The following is a 27,932-nucleotide window of genomic DNA, read 5'->3' as shown; positions in this document are numbered from 1 at the left end:
TGAGAAAAATGACATTTTATTGAGTCTGCAGAATCATAAGTAAAATTTGAAGTGCTGTAACAGGGCAACAAGAGATGATATCAGGTCCTTAGTTCCGAGTTTGTATTCCAGTATGAGTTTTGAATACACATGTACTGTAGGTCAATATGCATACGGTATCTTTATTTTTATTTTTTTACATTTAAAAAATAACAAAAATGATATCAAAAACAAAATGATTTTAAAGATGGAATGCACAAAATTGGTCTGAATGCTAAACCTGCAGATGTGGATTACATGATTTCACTCTGCAAAGTCTACAGTATATAACCATTATCATAGAAGCGGGGGGGGGTTTGACTAGAAGCACAGGAGCCAGCGATGAAGACTGCAGGAAAGAGGGATGGCAGCAGATGAGTGGACAGGATACTAGACAGAGACTGAACAGAAACAGGGTTATGATATGTTGTTACGGTTCAGTAGACGAATGACGCCAGAGCAGAAGAGCAGTATTATCCAGGTCAGACAAACAACTTGTCCTGCCTCACAGTTTGGGAGAGATCGAGAGCAATGCGGTTGCTGCTCTCTGTCGCCCCCTAGCCAAGCACAATTGCATCATCACGCGGTCAAATTTGACCTTGCCTTCACATACAAAAAAAAAAATCCCCATCCTGAGCCACATTTACACGATGACGCACACCGTCATTGGCCACGCTTCTATTTCATCCAGGCCACACACGCGGATCGACGACGACCCGGGACAACAGTAAGTCTAAATGGATACAGAGGCTACGAGTGTGAGTAGCTTTGTTATTAAATTAAACCCGAGCAAACATCACAATTCAGGAACATCGATTGAGTCACTTCAAGCGAAACCTCCAAGTCCAAGTGAAGCACACCAACGCGAGTGACAGTTTGATGATGGAGCATCTGCTTTGCACATAAACTAAAACTAGCTCAATGCAAAATACAGGCCTTCATACTGTACAGTGTGTTCATTCATTTGTGTTTGGCAGACTGTTTACCAGTTTGAGGTGGTAGTAAATTATTTTCATGAGCACGGTCACAATTTATCACATTAGAAAGTTGCAAAACATATTTTTCTTTTTTCGTACGAATGTACATCATCAACTGACAACGTGCACCACACTGAACGTCTCCATGAGTCAACTTCTATGATCACAAAGCTTCCCCCTCTGCCACAGTCACACAAACAAAAAAAATGAGCCGCTTTTTTTTTTTTAATTTCTTTTTTTTTTTATCTGCAGGCCCAGAGCACCAAGACCTGTAAAACATGTCCCTAACTCCACTGTATGATTCATATACAACTGTACAATGTTGTCTAGCTACATAGTGAGAGCCTTGTTTATTTTAATAAAGCTGAAATATCCACGGGCCAGACCCTCACCCCACCCCACAGAAACACCACACCTGCCCTGATCGCTTGTGTCCGACAATCACAGTGCATCACAAGGGAGAATGGAACAGTGAGGAAAAAAAGGGGGAAGAGGTCGGTATGGTCATGGACAAATGTTTTTGACTATTTACACCACCGAGAGATGGTCAAGTATGTTTCTAAAAGTCTGACGACGTCCTCACAGAAATACAGTATTTAAGCGGAGGAATGATTCAGCAACCAGTGACTTCAATGTTTGATTTTTTTTCTGCATGTGTTGGTCATAAAATAAAAAGCTTTAGTCAAATATCAAAAATAAATGACAATTAATGGGATTCAAATGTTTGAACGGCCATAGCATTGAATAAAACCGCATTCCAGGGGCTTTTTTAATAGCGTCTTTCTCAAACTGTTTTTGCAGAAGCTCCTGAATAACGAGCAGTACTAATGACTTGGTCAGAGACTTTTAATGTGGGAGCATTTCGCTGCCAGCACTGTTCTGGCTTAAAACTGCAGGCCGATAAATCCCACAAGTGACTCAGGACTAAGACTTCACAAGACCAGAAAATCCTCTGTCTTGATTCATAAATTGTGTAGCTGGTTTATTTATTTATTTATTACACTAACATTTTCCTTTAAAAACAATATCAAGAAAAAAAGGCAAATGAAGAAAAGCTTGAGGGGGAAAAAAAAACAAAGACATTCACCAAAGGCAAAGTTCCACCATTACATTAAATGGGGGGGGGGGGGGGTAGATATATTGGAATGTTCCCTCACAAAAAACAGTGGAATGAATTTAAAATAAAAACAAATAATTGAGATAACAGTTGTGCTTGGCCTTCTGTTTTTTTTTTTTTTTTTTAAATGTGTTCTCTTTGATTCAAATTTTGGAGCAAAAAGGGAAAGGGACTGTTCCTGTTCCCGTCACCTTTCTTCAATAGTTCCTTGTGATTCTTCGTGAGGACTGAAGGCATTTAGGCTGCAAGAGGCAGAAATAAACATGTAAAGACAGAACATCCACACCAACTGAGGTGGTGCATTCAGTGTGGCTGCAAGACGTGGACTCATAATTTCCCCTAACTTCTCCCTGATCCCTCCTGTACCCGGCGCATCCAAGAAAGGCAGCAGCCACAGGAGGTGCTCTTCAGTTAGGCTGCTATTCCAGTTTCACTACAATACCCACAATGCAGTGCTAAACACACGGGTGGTGCCTCGTTGAGCACAAGAGTGCGAGATGTGTGTGTGTGTCAGTCTATAAATATATTAAAATCCTCTCTGTTAAGACTGAAAACTGGCGCTGATTGGGTGCAACAGGGTTAAAGGAATGTACACGAGTTCCAAAATATTCAAGGCTGGTTCTGACTGAGATTCTACACTGTGTTTCCAGTCTAGCCAAGATCACGCTGCAAAAAGTAAAGAAAGGAAAACACACAACAAATAATATGAATGTCATCCACCCACACGTCAAACTTCACTTCCTCCATAGCATCATGTCTACAGATGTGGGAAAAAGTCGGGCTTTCAACATTTTTTGTTTCTGCATGATGCGTCAGGGTTGTTTTAAGTGCTATAGCTGTGATGCAGCTGTGCAACACGCCATGACTCTCCCTGACGTACTGATTGGCGAGCTTTAGTTTTTTAAGACTTGTCAGTTTTCCACTTGTGACAACGCGAGAGTGGAGCCAGGGTTAGAGGAAGAGGATGAAGATGACACGATGATGGCACATTCAGAACAGAGACGGACGTCGGCACAGACAGACAGACAGACAGACAGACAGACAGACAGAGGGTGTCTGGTGGGCACGCTGAACAGTGAGAGCAGAATAGGGAAGCGGGGGGCGGGCAAATTCTCACAGGACAGATTAAGGAACAAGAGTAAAATCAAGAGAAAGCGGCATTAGAATGAGATGGCACTGGGCTTTTCCGTTCCTTCCTTCCCTCCCTTTCTCTACCTCCTCCTCCCTCTTTTTCTTTTCCTCTCACTCAGATGGCCTCCACATAGTTGGCAGGCAGCATGCCCTGCTGGCCGGTACGATCCACGCGCCCGTACATCCAGCCCTCGTCGATCGGCTGCACATCTACAATCACATCCCCCTCCATGAAGGACACCTCGTCGTCGTCGTCAGCAGAGTAGTCGTACACTGCCCTGTACCGCTTCTGTGGACACACAGACGTCGTCAAGTCAGTAAAAATCCCCATCATCATCATCATCATAAATGTATTGAGAGAAGTGTGACACCACATTATCACCACAAAGCAGCACAGATGAATGTTATTCAGTATTGGACTTATATTGATCCTCAAGGCTGGGATATCCAACACGAATAAGTGGTATCGATGTCATTGTAAAAACACTAAACTGAATAAAACTGAAATAAAATGCAATGATGATTTTCATTATTGAATGATCTGTCGAGTGCTATCTAGATGCATCAGTGTTAGAGTCCTTTGGTCAACAGATTGATCACTTCATAGGCTTTTTGACAATTTACTGACAAATATTTCTTGTTCAACCAGATTTCCGACAAATGTCCAGCAAATATTTACTGTTCTGAAACAAATAAAATAGCTTATTTCATACTTTTTTTGCTTATTTTAACCATAAAAGGGGTCATAAAATGTCCTGTAACTAAAATGTAATAGTGCTTTTGCCCATTTTTCCAGAATAACTTTCAATACCTGGCAGTTATTTCCAATTTACTGCATGTTTTACTGCATCACTTTTTTAACAATTTAAAATTAAGAAAAACTAAAAGTTTTATTGAGAAACGACAAACAACACATTTTGTGTGTCAACTTTGAAAGTTGAACAGTATAAAACATATTTAAAATAACATGTTTGAGTTGTTGACTTATGTACAGGTGTTCTCCTCTTGCGCTTGTGCAAACGTGTTAACATTAATCTTTAAAGTCGCAAACATCATTACTTTCTGTAATGTTGAGCAAATTGCAATAGCAAATTGCAAATTAGTTTTTAAAATTCATCAATCCGTCTTTTCAGTCCACATGCAGCAAACGAGGGGGACCTACCCCGGCACTGGGAGGAGGGCCAGCGGCCGCCTGGCTCACTTGTTCAGGAGGAGCGTCATAATTGAAGCTCTGAGGTCCTGCAGGGGGCTGGTGAGCTGCTGGTAAAACAGAGGTGAGAGAGGCGGGTAAATTCATATGCAGCAAACATTTCCTCTAATGACAGCAGCTAACTGCTAATTAGAACTTGCAGCGCATACATTGAAATCAGAGTCATTGCCAGGTGTGTTTACTCCAGCCTGCAAGACGGCGACAGAGCGAGGAATTCAAAAACATGGCAAGTCAATACGTGTATCCAACAGCTCCAGATTTCCCTGTTACCCAACCTCGTGAACAATGCCTAGCTGTGTTTAGCTGTGAGTCATTTGTGTTTAAGATGCAGACCTGCAGCTACACCACTCATCCAATTACTTGGAAGTAACTTTCTGACGTGATCCCTTATAAATGCCGCTTCTCTTTCATTACTTTCGATGTTGCCCCGGTCGGAGATTGAACAAACAATTTCTTTTGGCTCGAGCGATGAATTAAACATTTTGAATGAATTACTCTCGTGAAAAACACACACACACACACACACAGCAGCTTCTGCAGCAGCTGAGTGGGTTGAGCGCAGAGAAGAGGTCGATGAACAAGTTAAAACCAAGATCCCTGAGTGGAGTGAGCTCATGCAGCCTGTGGCAGTGAAGGAGCCAAACATGAGGCATGAGAACTGAAGGGAAAGTTTCATACTGTACTCGCTGTACAAATAAGTAACTTTATATATTGAATGTTTTGAGAGATTTTGTTGCAATGATAAATTCCCACTATGTTAGGTAGATTGGACACCGTAGGTGTGACGGTAAGAGTGAATGGTTGAATGGTTGTTTGTCTCTGTAAGTGGCCCTGCGATGGACTGGCGATCTGTCCAGGGTGTACCCCGCCTATCGCCCTATGTCAGCTGAGATTGGCACAGCATCCCCCGCGACCCTCGGTAGAAAATGGATGGATGGATGGATTTATTTTGAGGTAGAAGATCCGTTGCAACCCTTAAAAGGGAAAAGCTGAAAGAAGGAGGTTTTGAGATGTCCATCCCTGTTTTCCTCATCCTCCCTACAAATACAGCGAGCAGGGATGTCCCTTTCAGCCGATCATATCCCAACCGGTTCTTTTCGCTATAGAGTATCTGCCAATAACCAAGTCTACTCTGATACTTTACTGATATTTGAACATGTGTATTTGTCACCTCTTTAGGGACATTTTCTTGCATAAACACTGTCCTTGTCAGGACCAGCAGTTCTCATGGAGACCGAAGCCTGGCTCGAATGAGGCAGAACTATATTTAAACTAAGAAATAAAGAGTGGTACGGTTAGGGTGAGGCATTAACTAGTTATGATTCACGTTAGCAATAAGGATTTGTTTAGACTGCCCGGATGAATGAAAGTCAATGCCGTTTCCTAAGAAGAGTTAGCTGCACAAAACCTGTGTGTGCGCTTGAGTGCTACAACACACCAGGCAGAGAGGGAAGAGCCACAATGCGTCTACCTCAAATAAACCCGTGCTGCAGTCTGCAGCTGTGCTACATGAAGGTTCTGAGCATGTGGAAAGCTCAGTAGCTGGAGTAAACGATCAGAGAGAGGTGATCCGTATGATTGCCATGCATTAAAAAAAGCCCAGTTTAGCTCTGATCCGACACTCGGGGCATTCCCAATAAATGTGTATGTTTTAAAGATGTTTCTGTACTCTTAGATGCTGTCCATCCTCCCGCCTTAGCACGCCCATCTGCTGCCGCCTCTTCAAAATGATCAGTGCTGGGGTGAATTGGCTGATATGGGGGCTCTCCTCCCATCTTCCTCTTCTCAAACTCCTCATGGTACCTAATCTGCAAGAGAGAAACAAGGATGATTCACAGAAAAGATAGAGAATCCCTCTTCAACTACGACAGGATTTCTCCTGGTTCACCAGATTCAATGTAGGGCATTTTAAGACCTTGCTTTGAATTATTATGTGTATAACTTGACATTAGTGAACATTATAAAATTAATTCGGCCAAATATCATGAATAAATCATTAAAAACAATGTGGAACTGGATAAGAAGCAGGATTATTATTATTATTGTTATTTATTTAAGGTCAGCATATAATTTCTATATATTTGAGGTTTAAAAAAAATAATACAGGAGACGCATATAAACCCCCCTCTACAAGTAAAATTATTGCCCACTGCAAGATAGAAAAAAAATATTTAGGTTAGAGCATAAATCTACAGGTGTATTTTTCTCCAGTTCTTTTTTTCAACCACCAGGGGGCTCCCACTTGTTCTCCAACATGTCTGCATTTGTGGAGATGAAGGTGGGGCGCACAACGTGCAGCAAAGCCTGCAGGAAGCACCTTGATGCTGACAGGAAATGACATCTCAGCGGCCGGAAGTAGTGTGTGCTCAGAGTTGCATAGCAACCGTTAATGACACATCATGGAGGGAGGAACAGGTAAAGACGAGGGGGAGAAGGGAACAGACTACAGAATAAACCACCTAAATACAACAGGAAACACTGAAAGGACAAAGTGGTGCGCAATCATATGACTAAATACACCAAAGTGTGACTTTAATCACCCATATTACTCCATTTCAGAATTAAAGGCTTTTTGAATTATAGGTGTGACAAAAAAAAGAAAGAAGATGACATGATCCCCTTTAACTTCTGTAGCTGGTGCAACAAAGGCAGCATTCAGTGACACGACATGAAACAGAGCCACAATGATGGAGCCGAGTCTGACTGATTGCTCTATGAATACGCTAAATAACCCGTCCCCCTTAATACCAGGCTGATACCAGACTGACTCACAGTGTCCCAGTCAAGATTTACAACTCTAATTCTGTCTCCGCTCAAAGAGCCCACTGTGCCGGCAGCATTTACAAGGAGTGTGTTCACAGGACTGGATGGGATGACGGAGTGTTAGTGCAAAGACAGTGGAGCGAGTGAGTGACTGCAACACAGTGGCTGCTCTCAAGTGCAATATGCTGCGTGAGAGAGTGTGTGTGTGTGTGTGTGTTTGTGAAGATGATAATTCAGGTTTGTTTTGAAGGAGCAGGTTTTTTTACGGGAATCGTCTAGCACCGCTGCTGTAGTGAACTGGTAGACAAGTGGACGTGAATGAAAAGGCTCCACATTGCTGACATTCTGGAGACGTCGCCGGATCAACTGGTTTGTTTCCGAGTGACGAGGAAAGAGCGACAAGCAGGGAGGACGGCATTCATCTGAAGCGATTCCCTCAACACTGATTGTGGATGCCAGCAGTCAGATGACGTATTTATCAGGATGACAGAATGCACTTGTTGTCTTGACGTGGCTCGTCTGTGTGCACCCAAAAATACGTAATGTATACGCGAATCGCTCAACCATCTAGTAAAGTCCCTTGATCTCAGTCACGCAGGATCTTTCATCCCACGAAAGCAGTAATTATCCATCACCCTCCACACTAATTATGCCATTAGTGAGGCCGGTGCCGGTCTTGTGTAAGGATGAATGTTTTGTGTCTGACTGAGTGTGTTTCACATGCAAATAAAAGCCTTTACCGCTGAATTAAACCGTCTGGAGACACAGGTTAAACACCGAGTGCATTGCTCCGTCGCTGTTCTGTATTTACAGAGCAATCGCAGATCAATAACAGGAGGTGAGGGAAAGAGGAGGCAGCGTGGAGGCCATCGGTCCACGCAGAAAGGGATTTGAGGGGAATTCTATTACAATAAACGAAGAGGAGACATTGACATTTACTAGTGGTAGTGACTCAGTGAGAGGATGAGAAACAAAGACTTGATGAAGAACACGATAAAGCTTTGCTTCTTAATCTAGTAAAGCTCTGGGGGCTGACGTGATGGTGACAGTGCGGCCGATCTCAGGAACAATGAACTCTTTAAGAAACAGCAAATCTGAAAGCTGTTAGTTTCTACTGGTAAGTCTCTAAGTGCTAACATTTGTATTCTGCCAGGTCTTTTACTTGCACAACAGATTAGCTTGACCTGGCCAAAAGCTGGCTTTGATTATCTCTAATTCTCAGTTGCCCTTTTCCGTGAATTTCAGAAACAATCAATGAACTTTTACTAAAAGCGGTTAGAGTCAATAAATTCATACCAGGCCAACAACACTTTATCTTTGTGCTCTTCTGTTGTGATTGAGTGAAATGAGATGAACACCATCCATGTGGGTGGTGGTGGTGCATGTGTTGAAACTTACATTGCTGATTTGATCCTGAGTTTTCTTAATTCTCTGCAACTCCGGCGTGTCAGCAACCACGCTGAAACCTTTTCCTTTACTCTTCTCAAATTCCTCCTTGTAGAGAACCTGGAGTAGGAAATTTAACCACAACAGAAGCAAAAGAGATGGTTAAAAATGCAACACCAAAAAAATGAATAACTGTCAAAATGAACAGCTTCAATGTGTTCTTGTTTGTCAAGATGGAAACATCATTATTATTATTATTATTTGTAGACACATTCTTTACATACACATCTACTGCTTTCTTCAAAAATAAAGATTACAATGCTTTATCAACCGTTTCTTTGGCATCAGGGTCCCCAGTATCTGAAAATGGCAAACGGCAAATGGATCTGTTGCACGTTTTAATGAGCTGTGTGTTGGCCCGATAAAATACTTTTATAGCAGCAGGGAAATGTTTTATACCATTGACTTCATTGCTGCTTGACACCATTAGATACCTAACATGAAAGCCCTAAATGTCACCTCTAGTCAAATGAACACTCTGCTGATGTTACTTCCTAGCTGACGATTGCCTTAAAAGATTAGCCTATATTTTATTAGACTTTAAAATGCTACTGTAATCACATTATTCCTATTTACAGTATTGGTTTGGTCCTTTTTCTCACCATCGACCACACGTTCAGCGATAATACAACACATTTAAATCATTTACAGCCGATACAGTATCGATATCAAGCTGATAAAACATAACAGCAAGTTATTACTGAAGAATCATGTCCAAATGACCTGGAATTGCCAGCATTTTTAAAGGGATATTTCTGGTATTTTGAGGTGTGGTCTTACAAACAGTTGACTTGAGTGCCCTGTCCACACCTGAAGTGCCTGGAACACACATGGCACCAACAAACGCCAAGTGAAAACATGGTTAGACAGCATTTTATGACTGGAAACTGAAGTTTGCCACGGGACCTGCTGCTCTACTGCTGTTTGCCTCACTTACTGTAGGTTAATCCAAACAAAGGATTTCTGACATCTAAGTCACAAGATAACATGTTTGATCTTACTGACGGAGACACTCGTGGATTAACAACTCCGATGTGCCATGATGTCAGTATGGACTGATGCAGGACAACGAGTGATTTACAAATGTTTCCAGTCAGAAAAGGCGGTCTAATGGCAAGAAAAAGTGGCAAACACATTCTTAAGATATCAGAGAAGCCTTAAGCAGGCATACATTTTTATTAAGCAAGCTTTTTTGTAGCTTCTGTCCTTCCTGGCAGCCATTTCATCAGTAAGACAGAGTGACCATCTTACAGATGCCGTGGGTAATGTGTCAATATCTCACACAGCTACACTCTGAACTACTCCTTTAATGTAATATTGAGGCACAAATTAAAAAATGATGTTCAATGTAAGAATAAGAAAAAGACACTTTCTTGTTTCTAAGAAGAAATGACACCTTCACCTTTTGCAGTGGTCCATTTAAACTTATTTTAAAATGACCTCAAACCTTCTTTGGCATTATGACATTGGTATTCTAGTGTGTGCTGGGTGAATGTGTTGCAATATTTCAGCAGTAGCGGTATTTCCCTATTTTCTGATGAGCACAGCAAACCACAGAAACACTTTCTGAGGCAGAAATAATTAGTGTTTTCCTTCTGCATAAACTATCACTTGCATTTGAATGTGTTTCATGGAGTGTTCATGTGCTAGCAAAGTTGGGTTGGCCAATGCACGTATATCAGAGTTTTTTTGTGGTGACGATTGCTTCCTGTTTGCAGGGGCGTGACAGCTTCATATACAGGACATGGCAGCAACCATATAAGGTCAGAAGTGTGAGGTAGTGTACGACAACTAGTTTGTGTGTGTGTGTGTGTGTGTTTCCAGCCCTCGCACCCTGCTCTGACCTTAAGGGCAAAGAAGGAAGTGTCCAGCCCATGCAGCGTCAGATGAGTATCAGAAACAACAATGCATGGATGTCCAACCTCACCGCTGTCCTGTGGCAGAATACTCAAACCCACAACTACATTCACCAGTCTACAAAACCCGAAACAGAAAGTCAGGCAAGTGTTTTTATTTTTAACCCAAAGAGCCAGCGACACATTCTGGCTTTTGTGCTACAGGCCTTGTTGACACATGTCATGACATTTCAACAGGGACAAATCTCTCGATTCCACCCCCTCACACTGAATCCTGCCCTCCTCTAAGAAAAGAGCCTCGCTTTACAGCACATCCGCTCCCACAATGCCCACATGATGTCTGACATTGCTAAACACAGTGCTGACCAGTCCTCCTCTCATCCTGTGATGACACGGCTGTGATGCAGTGTGTGATGCAGTGTGATCTGCTGTCACCTCCTAGCAGAAAGTCCACCGAAAGACCAAGATTAATCAAATCGATGATTCCAATTCAATGGTACTCAAGCATGCACACAAAGAACATTAATGTGTCCTTCATTCACAGTGTTCCCCCCATCAGTCTCCATATTGTCTCCCCCATATTTTCATTTGCCAGTTCCTCTCCTTTGTCTTCTTGGAACCATGCAACACCTTCTCCTCCTCCAATCATGTCCCTGCTTTCTTTACCCACCCACACTGCCGTCCCTCTCGCTGCTGCTTTTTCATTCATTCATATTTTACTGCTTCGGCAGCAACAGATGCAGACATCCCATAGAGCCAGAGCTCTCCCTCGTAATAATCTTTCTATCTGCATCTATTTGCATTCCTCTGGCTTTCTTTCCTCGAGGGATTTCACATTTATCTCTTCCTTTTTCCCCCTGCACTCCTCCCTCTTTCTGTTTTGGTGCCTTCCTGTCTCTTCTTTATTCTTCCCTTGTTCTTGTGCGCCTCATTGCTCTCCCTCCTCCCAAATTTGCTCACTCCAGTTTCTTAATTTCTCTCCCTCTCTCCATCTTGTTTCTTTCTGTTTCCCCCTGCAAAGTCTTGTAATGAGGTGTGACAAACCTCTACCCTGCTACCATAGCAATAGGTTTCCCGTGGCAACAAAGTAGCAGCAATGGTATGGTGTTAGTTGTCCACAGTTATCCACAAACACAGTCAACTTGTTTGCAAAATGTGTGTTTGTCAGCAAACAGCCATCACAGTGCTAGAGGCTCGGTTCTACATATATTTGTGTAATTCGAGTGCATCATCTTGAGTTTCTATATTCATTTATCATTTAATCAATTCTTTAAAAGTTACCTGCTCTACATGGGCGCTAATCAACAGCTCATTTTCTACACTTTGTGCAACTAAAAGAATATTTTAAGCAAATTTGTTGTCATATTCACTCCGTAGTAGCCTGGACGGAAGTCATGGACACAAAAAGGGTCACAGTTTTCTTTTTCACAGGCAAGAAAATAATGGGATTACTCAAAGATAATTACAGTCGACAGCACCATTGATTATTATACTATTTTAGGCCATTCATTTAAAGCTGTGGGCATTCGTGTCCACCGACTAATGTTCTCACACAACTGCAACATTCATGACCACATTAATCACGCAAAAATCTTTCGTGTATGACAGGCTTATGCGATATTAGGCTACTGTTTACCATGAATTTGATCACTGTGTCTTGGTGTATGGTTGAGTGTTGTAGGCAGTGATGGGAGGGCTGTTACACACACAATCCATGTAGATAAACACCATCTGTCCCTCAATCCCTCAGTTATCTCCCTGCCCTTATGACCAATGCACTCACCCCAATACCAACCCCCCCACTCCCAGACTAACGTGTAGAGCTTTGACACCGACACTCAGATAAGATGAGTGATCTGCCTTCTTTCATAAGCCCCGCCTACTCTGTGGACAACTCACTCCTCTATTACAGGCTGAGGAAAACAACATTTCAACATTTTTCCCATAGATCATTCAGTGGGACCTCCACACTTTGGAGGCCTGAAAATGACTTTATGTGAATGGAAGATTTTCTGGGAAACTGACATTTATTTTGTCTGGCTTTCCACTAACATGCATTATGTGGCTTCTTCTGTGGTTGTTTTTGAGATCACATTGATAGACAAGTTCCTTGGCTACTAAGAAACATAATAGGAGAAGTGAAACCTGACATGGCAGCCTTCATGTTTGATTAGTCTGCTGCAACAAAGCATCATTTTAAAACACGCTCTATCTGTGAATCGTTATTCTTCCTTTAACTACAGGAAACCACACTTGGAAAAAACATTGTTACAAGTCTGTTGTCGAGTATAAGACGCTCTGACTCTCCGTCAGAGCCTCTTTATTAAGGCAATAACACATGACCTAGTTCATATGGATATTTTTGGTCCGAGGAGGGTTTTTTTTAATCTCACAGAATCTATTTGGGTCTTCGTGTAAGGTTCACATAGCACAGCTTTGGTAAGGATATCTAGAGTTAAAAAATCAGAACCATAAACAGTCCATTTAGAGCAACAAAAAATGCTGAGGGGAAAAAAGTACATTAGCTACAGTATTACTGCACTTTGAGCCAATAAAGTGTTATGTATGGAGCTGTAATCCTGTTTTGAAACCATCTTAAAAAGGCATACAAAGGATACACCATACATATGGATACATCATTCTGATGGAAGGATTGTCCCAGAAATAAAGTGTGTAAGCTCTTCTGTCCTCAGCCTCTGGAGTTTAGCAACAGAAGTCAGCCAAAATAGAGGCAGCAAATCTGACAAAAGGTTTTGTTTCAAGTCTGTAGACAAAAAAAACCAAAACCCTGAGCTTAAAAAGAAATCCAAAGATACAAGAATCCAAGTCTAATTTGGTTTCCCCCAAACTAACACCACTTAGTTCCTATAGAAAAATGGTACATTTTCTGGACTACTCGTTCTGATAAGGCAAACTTTCAGGCTGGTCCTAAACATAATTCAAATATGCAACTGAAAGGCATGGTTTTCTTCAGTTTGTTACAATTACAAAGCTAAAGGTTCTTATATTCAGTGTAATACACATAAATAACACTGCAATGCTTCCTTGTGTAACACGCATTGTGTCTCAGCTAGTGATAACAGGAAACGGAAAAGTGTTACAAAAGTTTTAAGTAATGTTCTATTTGATAGTTCCATACTTTTTCAATTTAATCTAAAGTGCACTCCTCATATTTCAGTGCATTTTTGTTGGCTTGGAAAGTGAAGGGTCCCTACCACACTGGACTGGGACAAAGAATCACTCAAATAAATGCAATTACAATCTTGCGCTACACTGCAACACTACAATAAAATAATACTCCATGGCCTCGCAGCTCCCACACAACCCTTTCCTACTTTTCCACTGTGAATTGATTTCACACTCGACTTATTCAACAGGTGGGTCTTAAAGCCATGAGCACAAAGTTATTGTCTAAACTAGGTTCAGAATTAGACTTTGGTTTTGTGACGGTGTTTAAAGCCAGATGCAGTTTTTGGGTCAACTCAATCCAGGGTTTCCAAATCAAGTATATCTTTATATCACCTCCATTGTGAAACAATGCCAAGGTGTGGACAAACTGTGTGTGTTTGTAAATGTGCATTTGGTACAGCTGTGAATACAACAAGTAGCTACAAGCACAAAGACTTACCTGGCTCTGTATCATACTCTGCTTTTTGAGGCGGAGGTTCTCTGGAGTGTCAGCCACACAGGTGAATTTTGTCTGGGGGTAGTGTCTGTGAAATAAGCACAAAAAAAACCCAGTAAAGAACGTTAGTAAACCATAAATACACATACACACACGCATACTAACACACAAGCAGATGCCAGTATTTGCTCAAACTCCCACTGTGACGCTCAAGCCAAGACTCTAAGAAAAAAAACACCATAACTCAAACAGTGTGCAGTCTGTGGGCCCGTAGTAGGGCATTTGTTATTCAAGGTGGTCTTGAGGTTGAGTTAGAAGCCCCTGTAGACAAAAGGCATGTCAGTAGAACACACAATGGTCCGTCAGTGGGAGCCATGGTAGTCTGAAAAAGAGGAAGTGCAGACAGGGGCTGTGTGTGGGGGAAAAGGGCCTCAAGGTTGCAAAGTTTTGGAGGCGAGCCATAGCAGGTGTGGAAAAATCCTTCCAAGTGCTCACACATACAGTACACATACACACACACACACACACACACACACACACTGATGGGCACGGCACTATAGGGATAACAGGAAGAGGAACAGCATGCAGCAGACACAACAGGGTCAAAGAGACAGTGGGTGAGTGTAAATTATGTCATGGGCAGCCCCCTTCAGCACAACACAAGGACCAATCTCTTTTCTGAATGGATGCTGGGAAGTTTCTTGACAGTCGCAGACCCATAACCACCCGACCTCCCACTGCTCTGTCTGAAACAAATATGACAAACGTAAATATACAAAAAGGAAGCACAAATGCACATTTTCCATGCACACATGCAGCACACCTAGCTTCGCTCCAAAAGCCATTCGTCATCACACGCTACTTATTGATCACCTAACTTGCTGATGTACGTGCAAAGCATAAGGCAGTGTTTTTATAAACCGGAGGCTCCTGTGCTCGAGCAGCCTTGAGGTCAACGAGTAACGGTGCCGGCCAGTTCAGTGTGGTCCTTACGGCAGTTACAACATATGGCTTACATCCAGCAGGAGGGGAAGAGCCCCGTCACAGCTTATCTAATATGAACTGCAGTTCCCAGCCTGCCTGCAGGGCACTGGGTGACCTGAAAAATCCTCAATCCGTGCCTCTGGGTAACCCATTTAGGCAATATGTTTACGGTTTTCTTGACAACACATAAACACATTGACTTGGAGTTCATCCCAAGGATATTTAATAGATGTACTCTATACACAGTCCAAAGGTGATGTGTTTCACATGAAGCCATGTTGAAAAATGAAGTATTTGCCATTTTAAATATTATCATTTGAAAACAAAAAGTGGGAAGCAGAAAAGAGCAGAAGTTGCTGTGAACCCATGACAAACCAACGCACTTTGTTCCTGCTAGCACGAGCCAGACACATGCAGGTCACACACGCATACAGAAACTGGGAGCTTGAATTTTCTTTATGTAAACATTACATCTGAATGTCGCCTTTCTGTTGGACAGTGATCCCGAGAGGGTGTTTAACAAGCTGATCGATGCAAAAACAATTCAAATAAGGTCATGATTTCATTGTTGAGAGATGTACTGTTGTCCGGCTACACTGATAAACAATTATAACTGAGGTAAGACCCCATCTTTATATCAATAGGGCCAACTAGCATGACATTATAGCTACATCTATATGAAGGTAATCTGAACATACATTTTATGATGTATACTTGAAGCACTCATATAGGCAAGTCCACTGACAGGGTATCTTTTCCTTCTGGGGGATGTCCCTTGATCAAAGCTACCAAACTGGTAATATATGTTCATTTTTCTCTGGAGTTGGGTGTGGCTGGCCTGTGGTCAAACACACTTCCTGTCACAGAGCTTTACTGTGCCTGAAAACCCCTGCTTGTATGTTTCAGAGGCTGTAGGGCTTCAACACACTTTTGCTCAGCTCAGCTCGGCCACATCTGTGTCAACAGCCTCGCTGTCGTTTTCAAACTGTCCTTGCTCTTGATGAGCAGTAGATTGCAACAGGGCTGCACACATAATACGAGCTTTGTGACTCAGTGGCATCTCAATGCGTCGTCTGTGTGCGGAACCAGACCATGCTTGGGTTTGGTGCGCGTCTTTGACGGTATGGATGAGTCAGAAGAACACTCCACGACCTGTCATGTTGTATAACAAGGTAATAAGTCGCAGACAGGAGTGGGTGACACATGCACAAACACAGTTAGCCCAGTGAACTCTAAAAATAGGGAGTGATCAAAATGGAGGGGAGGCATGGCCGGGGTGTAGGAGTAAGGTTGTTAGCCACGCATGTGTAATCACACACACACACTCATACAGGGATGCACACACACAAACCGCCTACTGTGCAGGAGGAGAGGTCTGTTTGCATTGTAGGACCAGGAGATGTGGAAAAGTTGACCCTGTAAGACCTGGAAAGGTTGTAATACATCATTCAGGTTGAACATTTTCATTAGCGTGTACAGAATATCCAACTGAAACCAGAGTATTCAGACTGAAGAGATGATGACACACACACACACACACACACCACAGAGAAGAGTCGGTCGACATGACGGGCAAAAATGTATTATCAGTTGTATCAGAAGTTACTAAATGACTAGGTCTCTGATCCGCTTAACATGAATGCAGTACAAACAAAAGAGCAGTGACACACTGACTGGTTACTCATTAACTGCATTTTAACACATGACTTCATCTTGGATTCAAGCTGGAGTGGAAGTGGAAGTCAGCAGGAACTGTGAAGAACAAACCCAAATCAAGACATTGTGTGACGAGCTTAAATGCCGACACATAGCTGCCTTGATTGATATCACACCATCCATCAGTAAGGCAGTGTCCAAGTAATGACTGCCACAGTCTTCAGGGGAATTGAAGAATTTTACCGTCTTCTTATCTGCCCTCCCACATCTCCCACAAGCCCCTTCTGTGACTCTAGTACCTAATCAGGGATGAGATTCTCAAGGAAGAGGTGGATGGGAATACAGCGAAAAACAAACCACTCCTATATCAATTACGAGGGCCAAATATAGAGTAATGATAAAGTAGTCATACCACGGAATAATAATAACAGAGATCGCAGCCTTCATCCTAGCATTCCTTTCCTGAAGCGGGAGGCTCTTCCACTGATGATGTTTACTTGAACATGACTTGCTTTTAAACAAACGGAAGGAGCCATAATATACAGGCAGTGAAGGGCCTTGCTCCTGCAGGCTCAGGGAGTGGGAACAAGAAGAGTGGGAATAGAAGAAGCCACTTAAGTCTGTATAAAGTCTCACTAGGAGGTGACGTCATGTGTGGTTGTACGGTCTTCACTGCTTCCTCTGCAGCATTGTTCAGATTGCGGTGTTCCATTTTAGCGACTATCATGATGCCCTAGTTAATGCCTTAATGTAGAGGTCACAGGGTCACGGTGAGGCATTAAACCATTAAGGAAAAACACAGGTGTTAGTAACACAAATAGTAGGCTCCTGGTATTGGCACACACAGTCGTTGCTTTTTATTAGCAACACCGGTGCTTGCCCAACTATGTCAACCTATATAATATCTGCTACAAAAAGGCTAATTGTGTGATTTTGTTTTTTTACAGTTCACGTGTGTGAACAGTACATTTTTAGAAACGTTTCTTTAACGTGGAAATTATTTATTACTACACCTAATCCATCAGCCACGCTCTGCTTGTATGTTGTGTTAGCTACATGTTAACTTATACAACTCGTTTTTTTGGGTGATCTCACCGGTTTCTGCCCTAACTGGCTCTCCCACAGCAGCTCGACGACTGCTGTCCTCCTCCTCCTCGTCTTCTCCTAAATCTCATTAGCTACAGCTAACCTCACCTGACCCTCTGTTGCTGCTTCAGCACACTGGTTCAAACCCTGAAATATCCACAACTGATTTACAGGATAGCTGACCAAATAACTCTAGGCTAGGTTCCCTGTTCTGCTAAAAACCTGTGGTCAAGAACGTCTGTGTGCCTCCGCAGGATGAGCAATTTGAGTCTTAGTATCACAGTTAAGGAATTATTATGAACATGGAGGATTAACAGGGAGGTTCATTGTCAGTATGTTTTTGTGCTTGTGTATGAAAGTGAGGGCAAAGATTGGTTAAATAGAACAATAAGTGAATGCATGAGAAACAAAGACAAAACTATCCCTCCTGTACATATAAGTAGAAGGGCAAATTTGTAACTGGGGAACACTTGAAATGTGCCTTTTCTTTAAAAACAAAAAGAAATCTGTTATATAGACAAGTAACTCGCTCCTGGTATTAATCATAATGGAAGCCAAATGTTATAGAACATGGCAAACCACAAGCTCGTCTGCTACCATGGAGTTTCCACGAGAGTACAAAATGACAATAATAGCCTGACAAGTCTTGATTTAATTCCCTAGCAATAAAGTGCCATTTCAGGGAGAGAGAAAAAAAACATGCAAAAAGAGCTTGTCAAAACATGAAGCAACGCCTTCTGCATTCCCTTTCAGGCCATACACTCATGCTCACGAACATGCACTGAGAGGAGGGGAAATCATTCTAAGTAATGGGAGAGGAGGATTCCTGATGAGCCTTTAGTGTGAGACAATGTGCTGAAGCGCGAGTGGACATGCTAGTTTTCAAAGTGTCCGCCTGTGTCACTGTAGAGGAACTTTAGGAATTTCCTTTGTTGACCCCCCCTCCCCTCCCCTTCCCCAACATGGAGGAGGAGGAGGATGTGAGGCACTTTCCCACACCACATATAGGACTGCTCTCTGAGGGGGGAGCTGGAATAGACGCAGATAAACAGAAGAGGAGGGAGAGAGGGGCCGTAGTTGGGTTGCAACATGCACACAAACACACACAGTTAGAGAGTCCTATTTCAGTTTGTGGACAGATTAAACACTACAGCCAGTGTCTGTGGGATAAATGCTGATCCAGTGTTGCATAAAACCTGAAATGATAAGATAGGAACAACTTACGCATTGCAGTATGGTCTCTTCTCGAAGCCTTTGTAATTCTTCATGTTTAGAGTCATTTTGCAGACCTCGCAGCTGAAGCATCTTTTATGCCAGTACTGTCAAAAATAAAGAGAGAGAGACAGAGAGAGAGAGAAATGAGATCTGAGACATTTGATTCCACCTGTCTCCCACAATAGGAGACTATACCAATCACGAACACACAATAACAGACATTAACCAACACACACACAGGGAAACTAAATGAATAAAAAGTCATTTTTATTCTCACAGGGAGACACACTGGATGCAGACAGGAAGAAGATTGACTGTTAAAAGGTGAAGCAATGGGGAAACAGTTTGAATATACCCACACTGGACAGTTACAAAAACAAAACTTCCTCTATTACCAACAAACTGAAATATGTTTGACTCAATGGTTTGGAAGACAGAAGAGGAGCTGTTACGTTTGTGATCGTCAAGCATCCATGCGCATTTTTGCCATCTAATCTGTTCCCAATTAGACTGAGATCTTGGCTGTTATACTTGAAAATGAGACTGTGTTTTGTACATGCACAGCAACAGACTGTGCTCAATCTGAGAGCCACCCTTTGACTCCCTGTCTGTTCATCTCTGCAGGCCTACAAGTTTCTGTAGCTACACCGTCCATCTTCACAAGAGGCTGTGCCTCAGTCTTCCTCACCACCCTCTCTCCCACCCACCCTCTCGCCTCCTTTCCTTTCCTCTCCTGGCACTGGGCTGATCTGTGGCCTGAGGTTTCAAAGAAGAACTGAGGGAGGGAGGATTGGAGAAAACTGGAAGGAGGGAGGGAGGAAACATGAAAGGAAGGAGCCGGAGAGCACAAGAGGAAGGGAGCAAGCAGGGGAGGGGTGGGCAAGAGAGAGAGAACGCGCCAGAATGTGAAGCAATGATCTGGCTGCTCCTGCTATCATCAAGGGAAGGGAGGGAGGAGTGCAAAGACATGGAGAGGGAAAGAAATAATGGGAGGGAAAGAAAGAGTGAGTCCTTATTAACATGGCCTCGGGGTGCTCCGGCATCCCTCATTCTTTCACCCACTCTTTATCACTTTCTACACCAATTGCCCACACACAAAACACTAATCTCATATACAAACAGCACAGAATTATGATTGAAAACAGAGGAGAAAACTGCACATCAAAGTATAACATCTCGTATGGATTATAAACATATGCAGCATCATGAAGGTTTGATTCCACAGGGTAACACATTAGTGATGCTGTCAGGAAAAAAAAATGTCTATAATTTCTCTGTGCACTGGTAAGGTGCTGTGATAACACAGGTAACACGTGTTACAGCACAGATTCACAGCTGACTCTTTACCAGTAGGATGTTGATGTTTGTGGAAGCTGCAGATGGACAGAGGACGCAGCACTAAGTATGGAAACATGACTAAACAGGCAGCACAATGCACATTTCACTTCAGACATCATTCATTCCATTAGTGAATGGCATACAATATGGCTTCAGGCTTCTGGTCTTAAGAGCAGCATTGTCAGTTCTGTCTGGATGTAATGGACCACACAGAGTGGTAAGCACTGACAAAAGACAAGTCTATGTGTTTAACACAGGTTTTTGTTGCTGTGAGGCAGCAATATTGTTGTGAAGTTCGTAAAAAATAAAAGAGAAACAACCAAGTGCGGGCTCTTGGGGAGTAGAACTGTGATCCACAGCCAAACACACTCCACATCCAAGTCGGATCAAGGCCTGAGGGAGTTGCCGACGGACACTTTCTGTTACTCTTTCCACTGCTCTCCCTCTCCATTGTTCTGGCCAGTACTGCAATAGCAAATCCCATTACAAACAACAGTATACAGCAGACAGATTCCATTTCCTGTAGCTTCAGCTGACTTGCAGCTGTGGTGGCTGACTGGTGCATCTACTATTGTGGCAGCAGCCCAGTATGGTGCGATACTCTCCACCACTACAGCCGTTTACAGCCGACTTCTCATTTTCCGGATCTGTAATAAAAAGGTAAGTCTAAGCCTTGCAGAGGATTTGTGTAAATGCAAATGGTTTTTAGGTTTTTGTGAGTCTATCAGCTGATGTGGACTTTGGACTTTGGTATTGCTTTCAAAATAAACACTGACCTGTGGTCTGTTCCAGAGACCAAGACTCAACTGTTAAGAAAACCTTTCCTAAGCCTCATCCAACCTGCTAACCCACATTCCACTGGGAAAACCCTCATTATCTTCCCACCTTCACATGGATAACAACCTTCTAGGCTGCCCCTTAGATGAAGTAACAGACTCACCGCTCTAAGTACACACTGGGATATGATTGCTCAGGCCTCGTTTGAAAGCAGGCAGGGCTGCATGTGTCCACAGTTCACCTTACTGCCAACAGTAAAAGTTAAACACTTCCCTCTCAATTTCAAAGGACCACTATTCAGCTCTTCATTCTGGCATTGCAGGCGTATTCTCTACATGTATGGCTAAACATTCAATAGTATTTGTAAATCACCCAGATAATATCTAATGCATGCAGGCAAGTGAAACACAGGCCACGTTCAGACTTGGTAATACATAAAGTCCCGAGTGATCCAATCACAAACACGACATTCAGAGATGGTCTGCAGACGACATGGAGCCACATTCCTGAGCATGTATGAACGCAATCTATCTCCAAGACGCATTACAGCCCACCTCCTCAGCTGAAATCCACTGACCCGCGGCAGTTTCACAGCATTTTTACACGTCTCAGCACCCAAACACTGATGTAAAAGTAGCCTCTGCCAAATTAACATAAAGGATTTAGATTTACTTCACTCAGCAGCGCAAACCTTTACAGTCAAATTTGTTTTAAAAATAAACACGTTCTTGTGAACAAACATGACATCAGTGTCTTTTTAAATACAGAGCAGGTGAAGCCAAATATGTGGTTAAATTAATGTGGTTACAGCGGAAGCATCCAATATACAGTTTCATGCCAAATCTAACCAGTCGTCCATAACATTGCCCACGCATGACTGGATCCTTCAGGATCGATGTTAATACAGACACGTTCTAGTGCCAAGAATAAACCACCACCCATTTGAGCTTCACCTAGGCAAGTCACAATCTGAATATCTGGTTTTTGGTAGGATTATATTCAGTCCATTATTATGGGATCTAGCATCAAATGACTGCATGCCAGAGGGAAACAAAGAGGGAGATGTGGGGTAAAACACAGCCCATAGTTTTTTTGTTAGAGAGGCTATCCAGCAGTTAGCCTTGTCCTGTTCCAAGAAAACCTGGCTCTTTGGTGCCCAGGCACTGGGGTCTGACAGTCAGATGGAAAATGAGGACACTGCAGAGACAGAGCTCTGGAAATAAAGAAACCCATCAAAAAAAAACAAAAACACACCACCGTTTCCCTGCATGAGCACATCTCAAGGACACGCTAGTCAATGTGTACACATGTGGGTGAAACTATAATGGCTGTGTCTGTGTACGTGTATACACCACTCTATGTAGGTTATGTGTCTCAGCGTGTGATGCATGCATTTCAGCCCATCAGGAGCAAAAATGCTCAGTCAGGCTCACAGCTCCTTTTTGGTGAGAAGCAGAAACAAGTTGGCCTGGACAGTAACCCTGCAGCTACAAGAGGGATTTCAGACTGCATGTCTGCACAGAAATCCCACAGAGTGACGGTTGGTGATGTTCTGACCACACATATCAACTACAGACTGATAGAGGACAATTAGGTGCCCAGCTTAAGGCTTGAAAATGCTGCAGGCCTGTCGTGTCAACCACTTCCTGTGTCAACATTAATCTGTAATCTAAAGGGCACATTACTCACTAGTTCTAGTCCACTAACAACAGTTATACACATTTACAAAAACATTGTTGTCATTTGACCTTTACTGATAACTATGGCTGTATGTGAACACATTTCATGATCAATTAATTGATTAGGCATTGGGTTAATAAACTGTCAGGAAATAGTGAAATGTGCACTGTATATATAGTCCAAATTATAAATCTATCTCTCAAAAACCCAAAGATATTCAGTTTAATGTACTACCACCAAAGACTGAGCACAATAGCAAGTGTTTATAATTCAGAAACTGGACCTTATTTATTATTATCATCATCATCATTTGAAAACAGGAGCACACTTAAATTCATCAAACAACTTTCATAATAACTGCTAAATCATTTCCTGGCAAATAATCTAGTGTTTGAATAATCGTAATAGCTGTAGTTAGAAACACACATGGTTTGCAGATCTGGTGATTTACATGGTTTTTGCTGATGTTTCCTATGCCAGTTGGAAATTACTAACAATATAATGACTTTTCTGGATCTATAACCCATGTTAAATTAATTTGCATTCTCTAGTCCTCTGGTAATAACCACCCAATTAAGTATCAGAGGAATGTTGCACCATGTAACCCTGAAGGACATCCAATGGGACCCTGATGAAATGACTAAGACACTCTTGGTCAAATCAGAAGCAATTAACTTCAGTCAAAACCACCGCTTTATAAATTTAAAGGCTGATTAGGACCACAGATTGATATATGCTGTGATGGCTCTTGGACTGAAACCATCTCTCCAAACCAACAGTAGACCATGAACACCAAAAGAGACACAAACACATTGAGTGGGCCATTACAGCAGCTAACTCTGTTTATGTGCGAGTGTGAGAGATTATTCTGGTGTGAGACAGAACATGCCTAAAGACAAAGTGCCGACATCTGGCTGGTGTTAATAGAGGAAACTCTACGCCATTAATGCATGATGGTTAATTATAAGACTACCTGATGACTTCAATTTTCACCAAAGCCAGAGGCTTCTGTTGCTGCTGAGCAGAAACACTGTGATTTGAACAGACACAAGAGCAGAGTATGTACTTGACACACTCTCCAAAACACCACAGACTGTCGTGTCCACCTAACAACACACACAAGACATTCAAATAACAGTGAAATGCCTTATAACAAATCATCTGTATAAACACACTTAAATAAAAACACCCAATCATGTAAAATCATATAGGTGAGACATGTCTTCCGTTTTATCTTAATGGAAGTTGTAGCAAAAATAGAAATAAAAATACTATATTGGGAAAACAAACAGAGCTCATACACTTGTTCCATTTGTTTCTGACAAAAATGTACAAAAGAGAAGCACCAGGCCACTCGGTATGGTGATTCTGACGGTAACGCGCGTTTGTGACTGTGAGTCATCAAAGCAAGGCGATGGGTGGCGGCTGGACAGATTTTCTCACCTCTTTTAGCATTTGGACAACATGAATCAGCACTCAGAATAATCTGGGTAAATGTAGTGTGAAGTAAACTCAAACTCAACAACTGATTTAGCTGATTTTCTTTTTTCCCCCCCATCTGATAAAATGTATTAAATTATACAAAAATAAGTCTTAACTTCAGTAACCACTGGTAAAATATTCATGATTTTAATTCAAAATGCCTGCACAAAGGGTGGTTCAGTGGTGAAATTTAATTTATAAAGAATACAGTAACAACAACAAGTAATATAAGGTAAAGCTTTAGTGGTTTCATGTAATTTCAGTTGTCTGCTTATAAGCACAGTCTACTTGTTTAAGCTGTTGCTTTCAGTTAAGAAAGCACAGAGTCACTCAATGTGAATAAAGCACTCGTCTAAACTTTAACCTCCCTTTTGAGCAATTTCCTGGAATTGAAAGGCAGTAGCAGAACAATTGGGGCACACTCTATAACCAGAAAGGCCACACTGAAACCAACAGGACACACATCAGCAAGCTATATATTCAAAACAGAGGAGGAAATGTAAAACAACCGCAGTATCAGGAAATTATCTTGCAATCCTAATATGACATTTGTTAATGTATAGTCTCCCTTGAAAAAGAGGTTTAAAAGGCAACAAAAACAAGACAGCAGAATAATTGATGCACAACATTAAATTAGTTGATTTTAACTGCCAATATGAGACATGATTTGATATCGTCTGATATGATAAGCATTTAACCGACATGGCTTAGTTCTCTACCAAAGGTTTGTGAAATCACAAGCTGAAGTCTAAAACATCTGCCAACATGTTGCGATGGCTGGACGTATTTCACTATAAATGAACATGGATCGTATTCAGTGGTGTTGGTAGACTGTGTCTCTGCCTGCAGAATGAAAGAGGCCCTGTAATGCAGACCTACACCATGCAGACAGCACATGGGGCTAATAAGTACACAGACACAGCAGACAGCAGAGTGTTGAGAGATGAGCTTTATGCCTAACCACTCTAAACAAATCTCTCCATTTATCTTGAACATACACACTTCCTGAGTGCTGAAAATGGTCAGTAATCTTAAAGCGACATGCATACCAATCATTTCACCTCATAAACCAAATCTGACTTGCTTATTAGACACTGGTATATAAAACAGAATAGGCTTCCTTCCTACTTCCTTACTATATGATTTATTGGCTGCAGCTCAACAGCAGTCATCCATTTAGGGTTAAACAAGCAGAAAAAACATCTTGTGTGACGGATACAAGGCTGACCTTTAAGCCAAAAATGCAGCTGTAAAATCCTACATTCAACCGACACGGTAAAAGTGCCACCAATGTTCAACTAAAATTCACTTCCTGTCATTGCATGTGCTCAGCCACCCACCCCCTAAGCTGGGCCCAGCCCTGCTTTAGTGGAATGAAGCTGGCAAACACACAAGCCTCTGTGGCTCAGCCTCTGCACAGAGGTGTATTATACTGTAGAAGAGGACAGTCAGGTAAAGATATTCATCATCAGAGAATACCAATTTAGCAGTGCTGGACTCTGCTGCCTTCACCTGAGCTAGCCTAGCATGTGGAAAAAAACCTCAGCCAACATCAGCTCTGTTGCGTTACACAAACGGGAATGAAAACGTGCATGTGCCGGGTTGGTGGAGGTGGGGGTGGGGTGTTTTGGCATATCTGAAGGGGTGAGCACTGATGCAGAATGGCAGCAGAGACAGACGGTAGGCTACTCCGCTGTAAGTGGTTCAGAGAAGGGAGACAGTACAACGGGCCTCTGACAAAGCACGTTTTATGGGAGTGTCTGCTGGAATGCACTGCTACAGGCCAGATTCCCCAGCACATTCTCTGAGTACTTGTGGCAATTTGGTTCATATCAATACCAGGCTTCTCGCAGGCTTACACATCTTGTAATGTTAGTAAATTTGCTTGTACGTAGACTAGAGAGAGGGGTTCTTTTGGGAAAAATCACTTCCAGCCTGAAGCAGTTTGGAAAAAAATCAGTCATGGTGCATTCAAGAACACATCACCGCAGCAGAGCCATAATGCATCCAATCAAGAGCTGATGCTACTTTAGATAATGTGCTCTATGTGCTCTTTCTCCACCTTCCTTGTCTGTCAACCCCACCAGATAAGTACATCTCAACAAGGATTGATTTTCAATAACTGTTCAGACATCCATTAGATGAATTGTCTACTTGCCCCAAGCCATGCTTTTGTAAAACTGTGTAAACATATATCTGGCAAAGCAGACTCCACCCATCTTGGTAGTTAAAGTTCGTGGTGCTGTGCTTTGTCGATGCAAAGTTACAGTCTAAATGAGAACAGCAAATAAGTACAATATGGTCTCATTTTACCTGCCCCAATTCTGAAGAGTAACACCAAATTATTATTTCTACTAATGAGGTTATGGTTGGGTTACATTTTCTGGGAATGTAGATGAAGGTCCAAGAAAGAAAAGTTTACATTTTGGTGGTAATCTAGACACAGATTTAAGAATTTTATTTTCAAAAAAACACCAGTTAACCCTGCGAGATAAGGGAGTGTGGGAAAGAGGGCGGCCTTGATGGATGTTTGACTGTGTGCTTTCTCAAGTTATTCCTTGTGTCACTTTGATGACTGACAAATTCACTGTGGGTGCGATTGATGAGATTACCACCTCGACTGAGATTAGTCCACAGCCTTTAACGAGAAACTGATCATCCCTGACTTGGATTAGCTCGTGAATTGGACAGACATCAGTCCACGCTGCTATCAACAGGGGTGGACATTAAAATAATGGTTATCTGACTTAAATGTTCGTTGCAAAACATCATTATCGTTGGATAGTTATATGGGAAATCGCTTTATGCGGATTTTTCGCTCTCTCGGATTATGAGGAGGTATTACATATCAGTTTCCTTTAACCGGGCCCTTCCATGCCTCGACTGTCGGAAACACTACGCGGTGCTAGTTAAGGGTAAAACAAAACCACAACCTCAAGTCAGTCTTGTTAAAGTCAATATATATACACACACTTAAATATCAATACATAAAGTGATAAAAATGTGCACATTATGCGAGATATGTGTTCCCTTTCCGCTTTCTTTGCCATCGCCTCCCAGAGACGGTAGCTAGCCGATTGCTATGGCAGCTAGCGAAATACCTGTCCTCTCATGGTGCGTTCAATTCATTCACAAAAAATACGTGAAATCGCTCATTTTAGGGGAGCGGGGACAAGTCCGTGCAATAGTGCATGGTTAGCGAGACTCGTGCGGGGTGTTTTTATTGAAAGAAGAAAAGGGGGAGAAAGCGAGCCGGTTTAACCGCGTTCTTACCTTGTCCAGGCAATTCACTTTTTCCGTGGGGTAAACGACTTGTTTACATCTGCCACACTCCGGATTCATGTTGGAGGAATGCTCGTCTGTGCTAGCGCGGAAACCGCCGATGCCGTTCACTGTAGCCGTGCGCCGTCGAGTATTAAAACACTAGCTATAGTTCGCGATCATATATCAGTAGTAGGCCAACACTAATCTAGTTGTGAGTGGCAAATCCAGGAGGTTGCTGTTGTCGTTGTAGCTGCACACACAGCTGGCTGTCAGTCCACTAACCAGACACGGAAAGCGCGCTCTCGCG

At 42.3% G+C, this 27,932-nt stretch overlaps 1 protein-coding gene across 2 annotated transcripts; it reads right to left on the bottom strand.

Moving 5' to 3' along the window:
- Positions 1-27,932, bottom strand: lasp1 (LIM and SH3 protein 1). 2 transcript variants are annotated; one of them, XM_058652904.1, is made up of 7 exons: positions 27,635-27,932; positions 19,094-19,188; positions 14,147-14,231; positions 8,615-8,722; positions 6,123-6,261; positions 4,406-4,503; positions 1-3,532 (listed from the first exon to the last, which is right to left on the bottom strand). In XM_058652904.1, the coding sequence occupies exons 1-7, from the start codon at positions 27,701-27,703 to the stop codon at positions 3,359-3,361; spliced, it is 768 nt and encodes a 255-aa protein (XP_058508887.1). In that variant the 5' UTR covers positions 27,704-27,932; the 3' UTR covers positions 1-3,358. The 2 variants fall into 2 exon arrangements, with proteins under 2 accessions (XP_058508887.1, XP_058508888.1); XM_058652905.1 differs by having other exon boundaries at positions 4,406-4,500.

The sequence above is a fragment of the Solea solea genome, chromosome 16, assembly GCF_958295425.1.
Source record: "Solea solea chromosome 16, fSolSol10.1, whole genome shotgun sequence".
NCBI lineage: Eukaryota > Metazoa > Chordata > Actinopteri > Pleuronectiformes > Soleidae > Solea > Solea solea.
The sequence above is the reverse complement of the archived record's forward strand: the minus strand, read 5'-3'. Positions and strand labels throughout refer to the sequence as shown.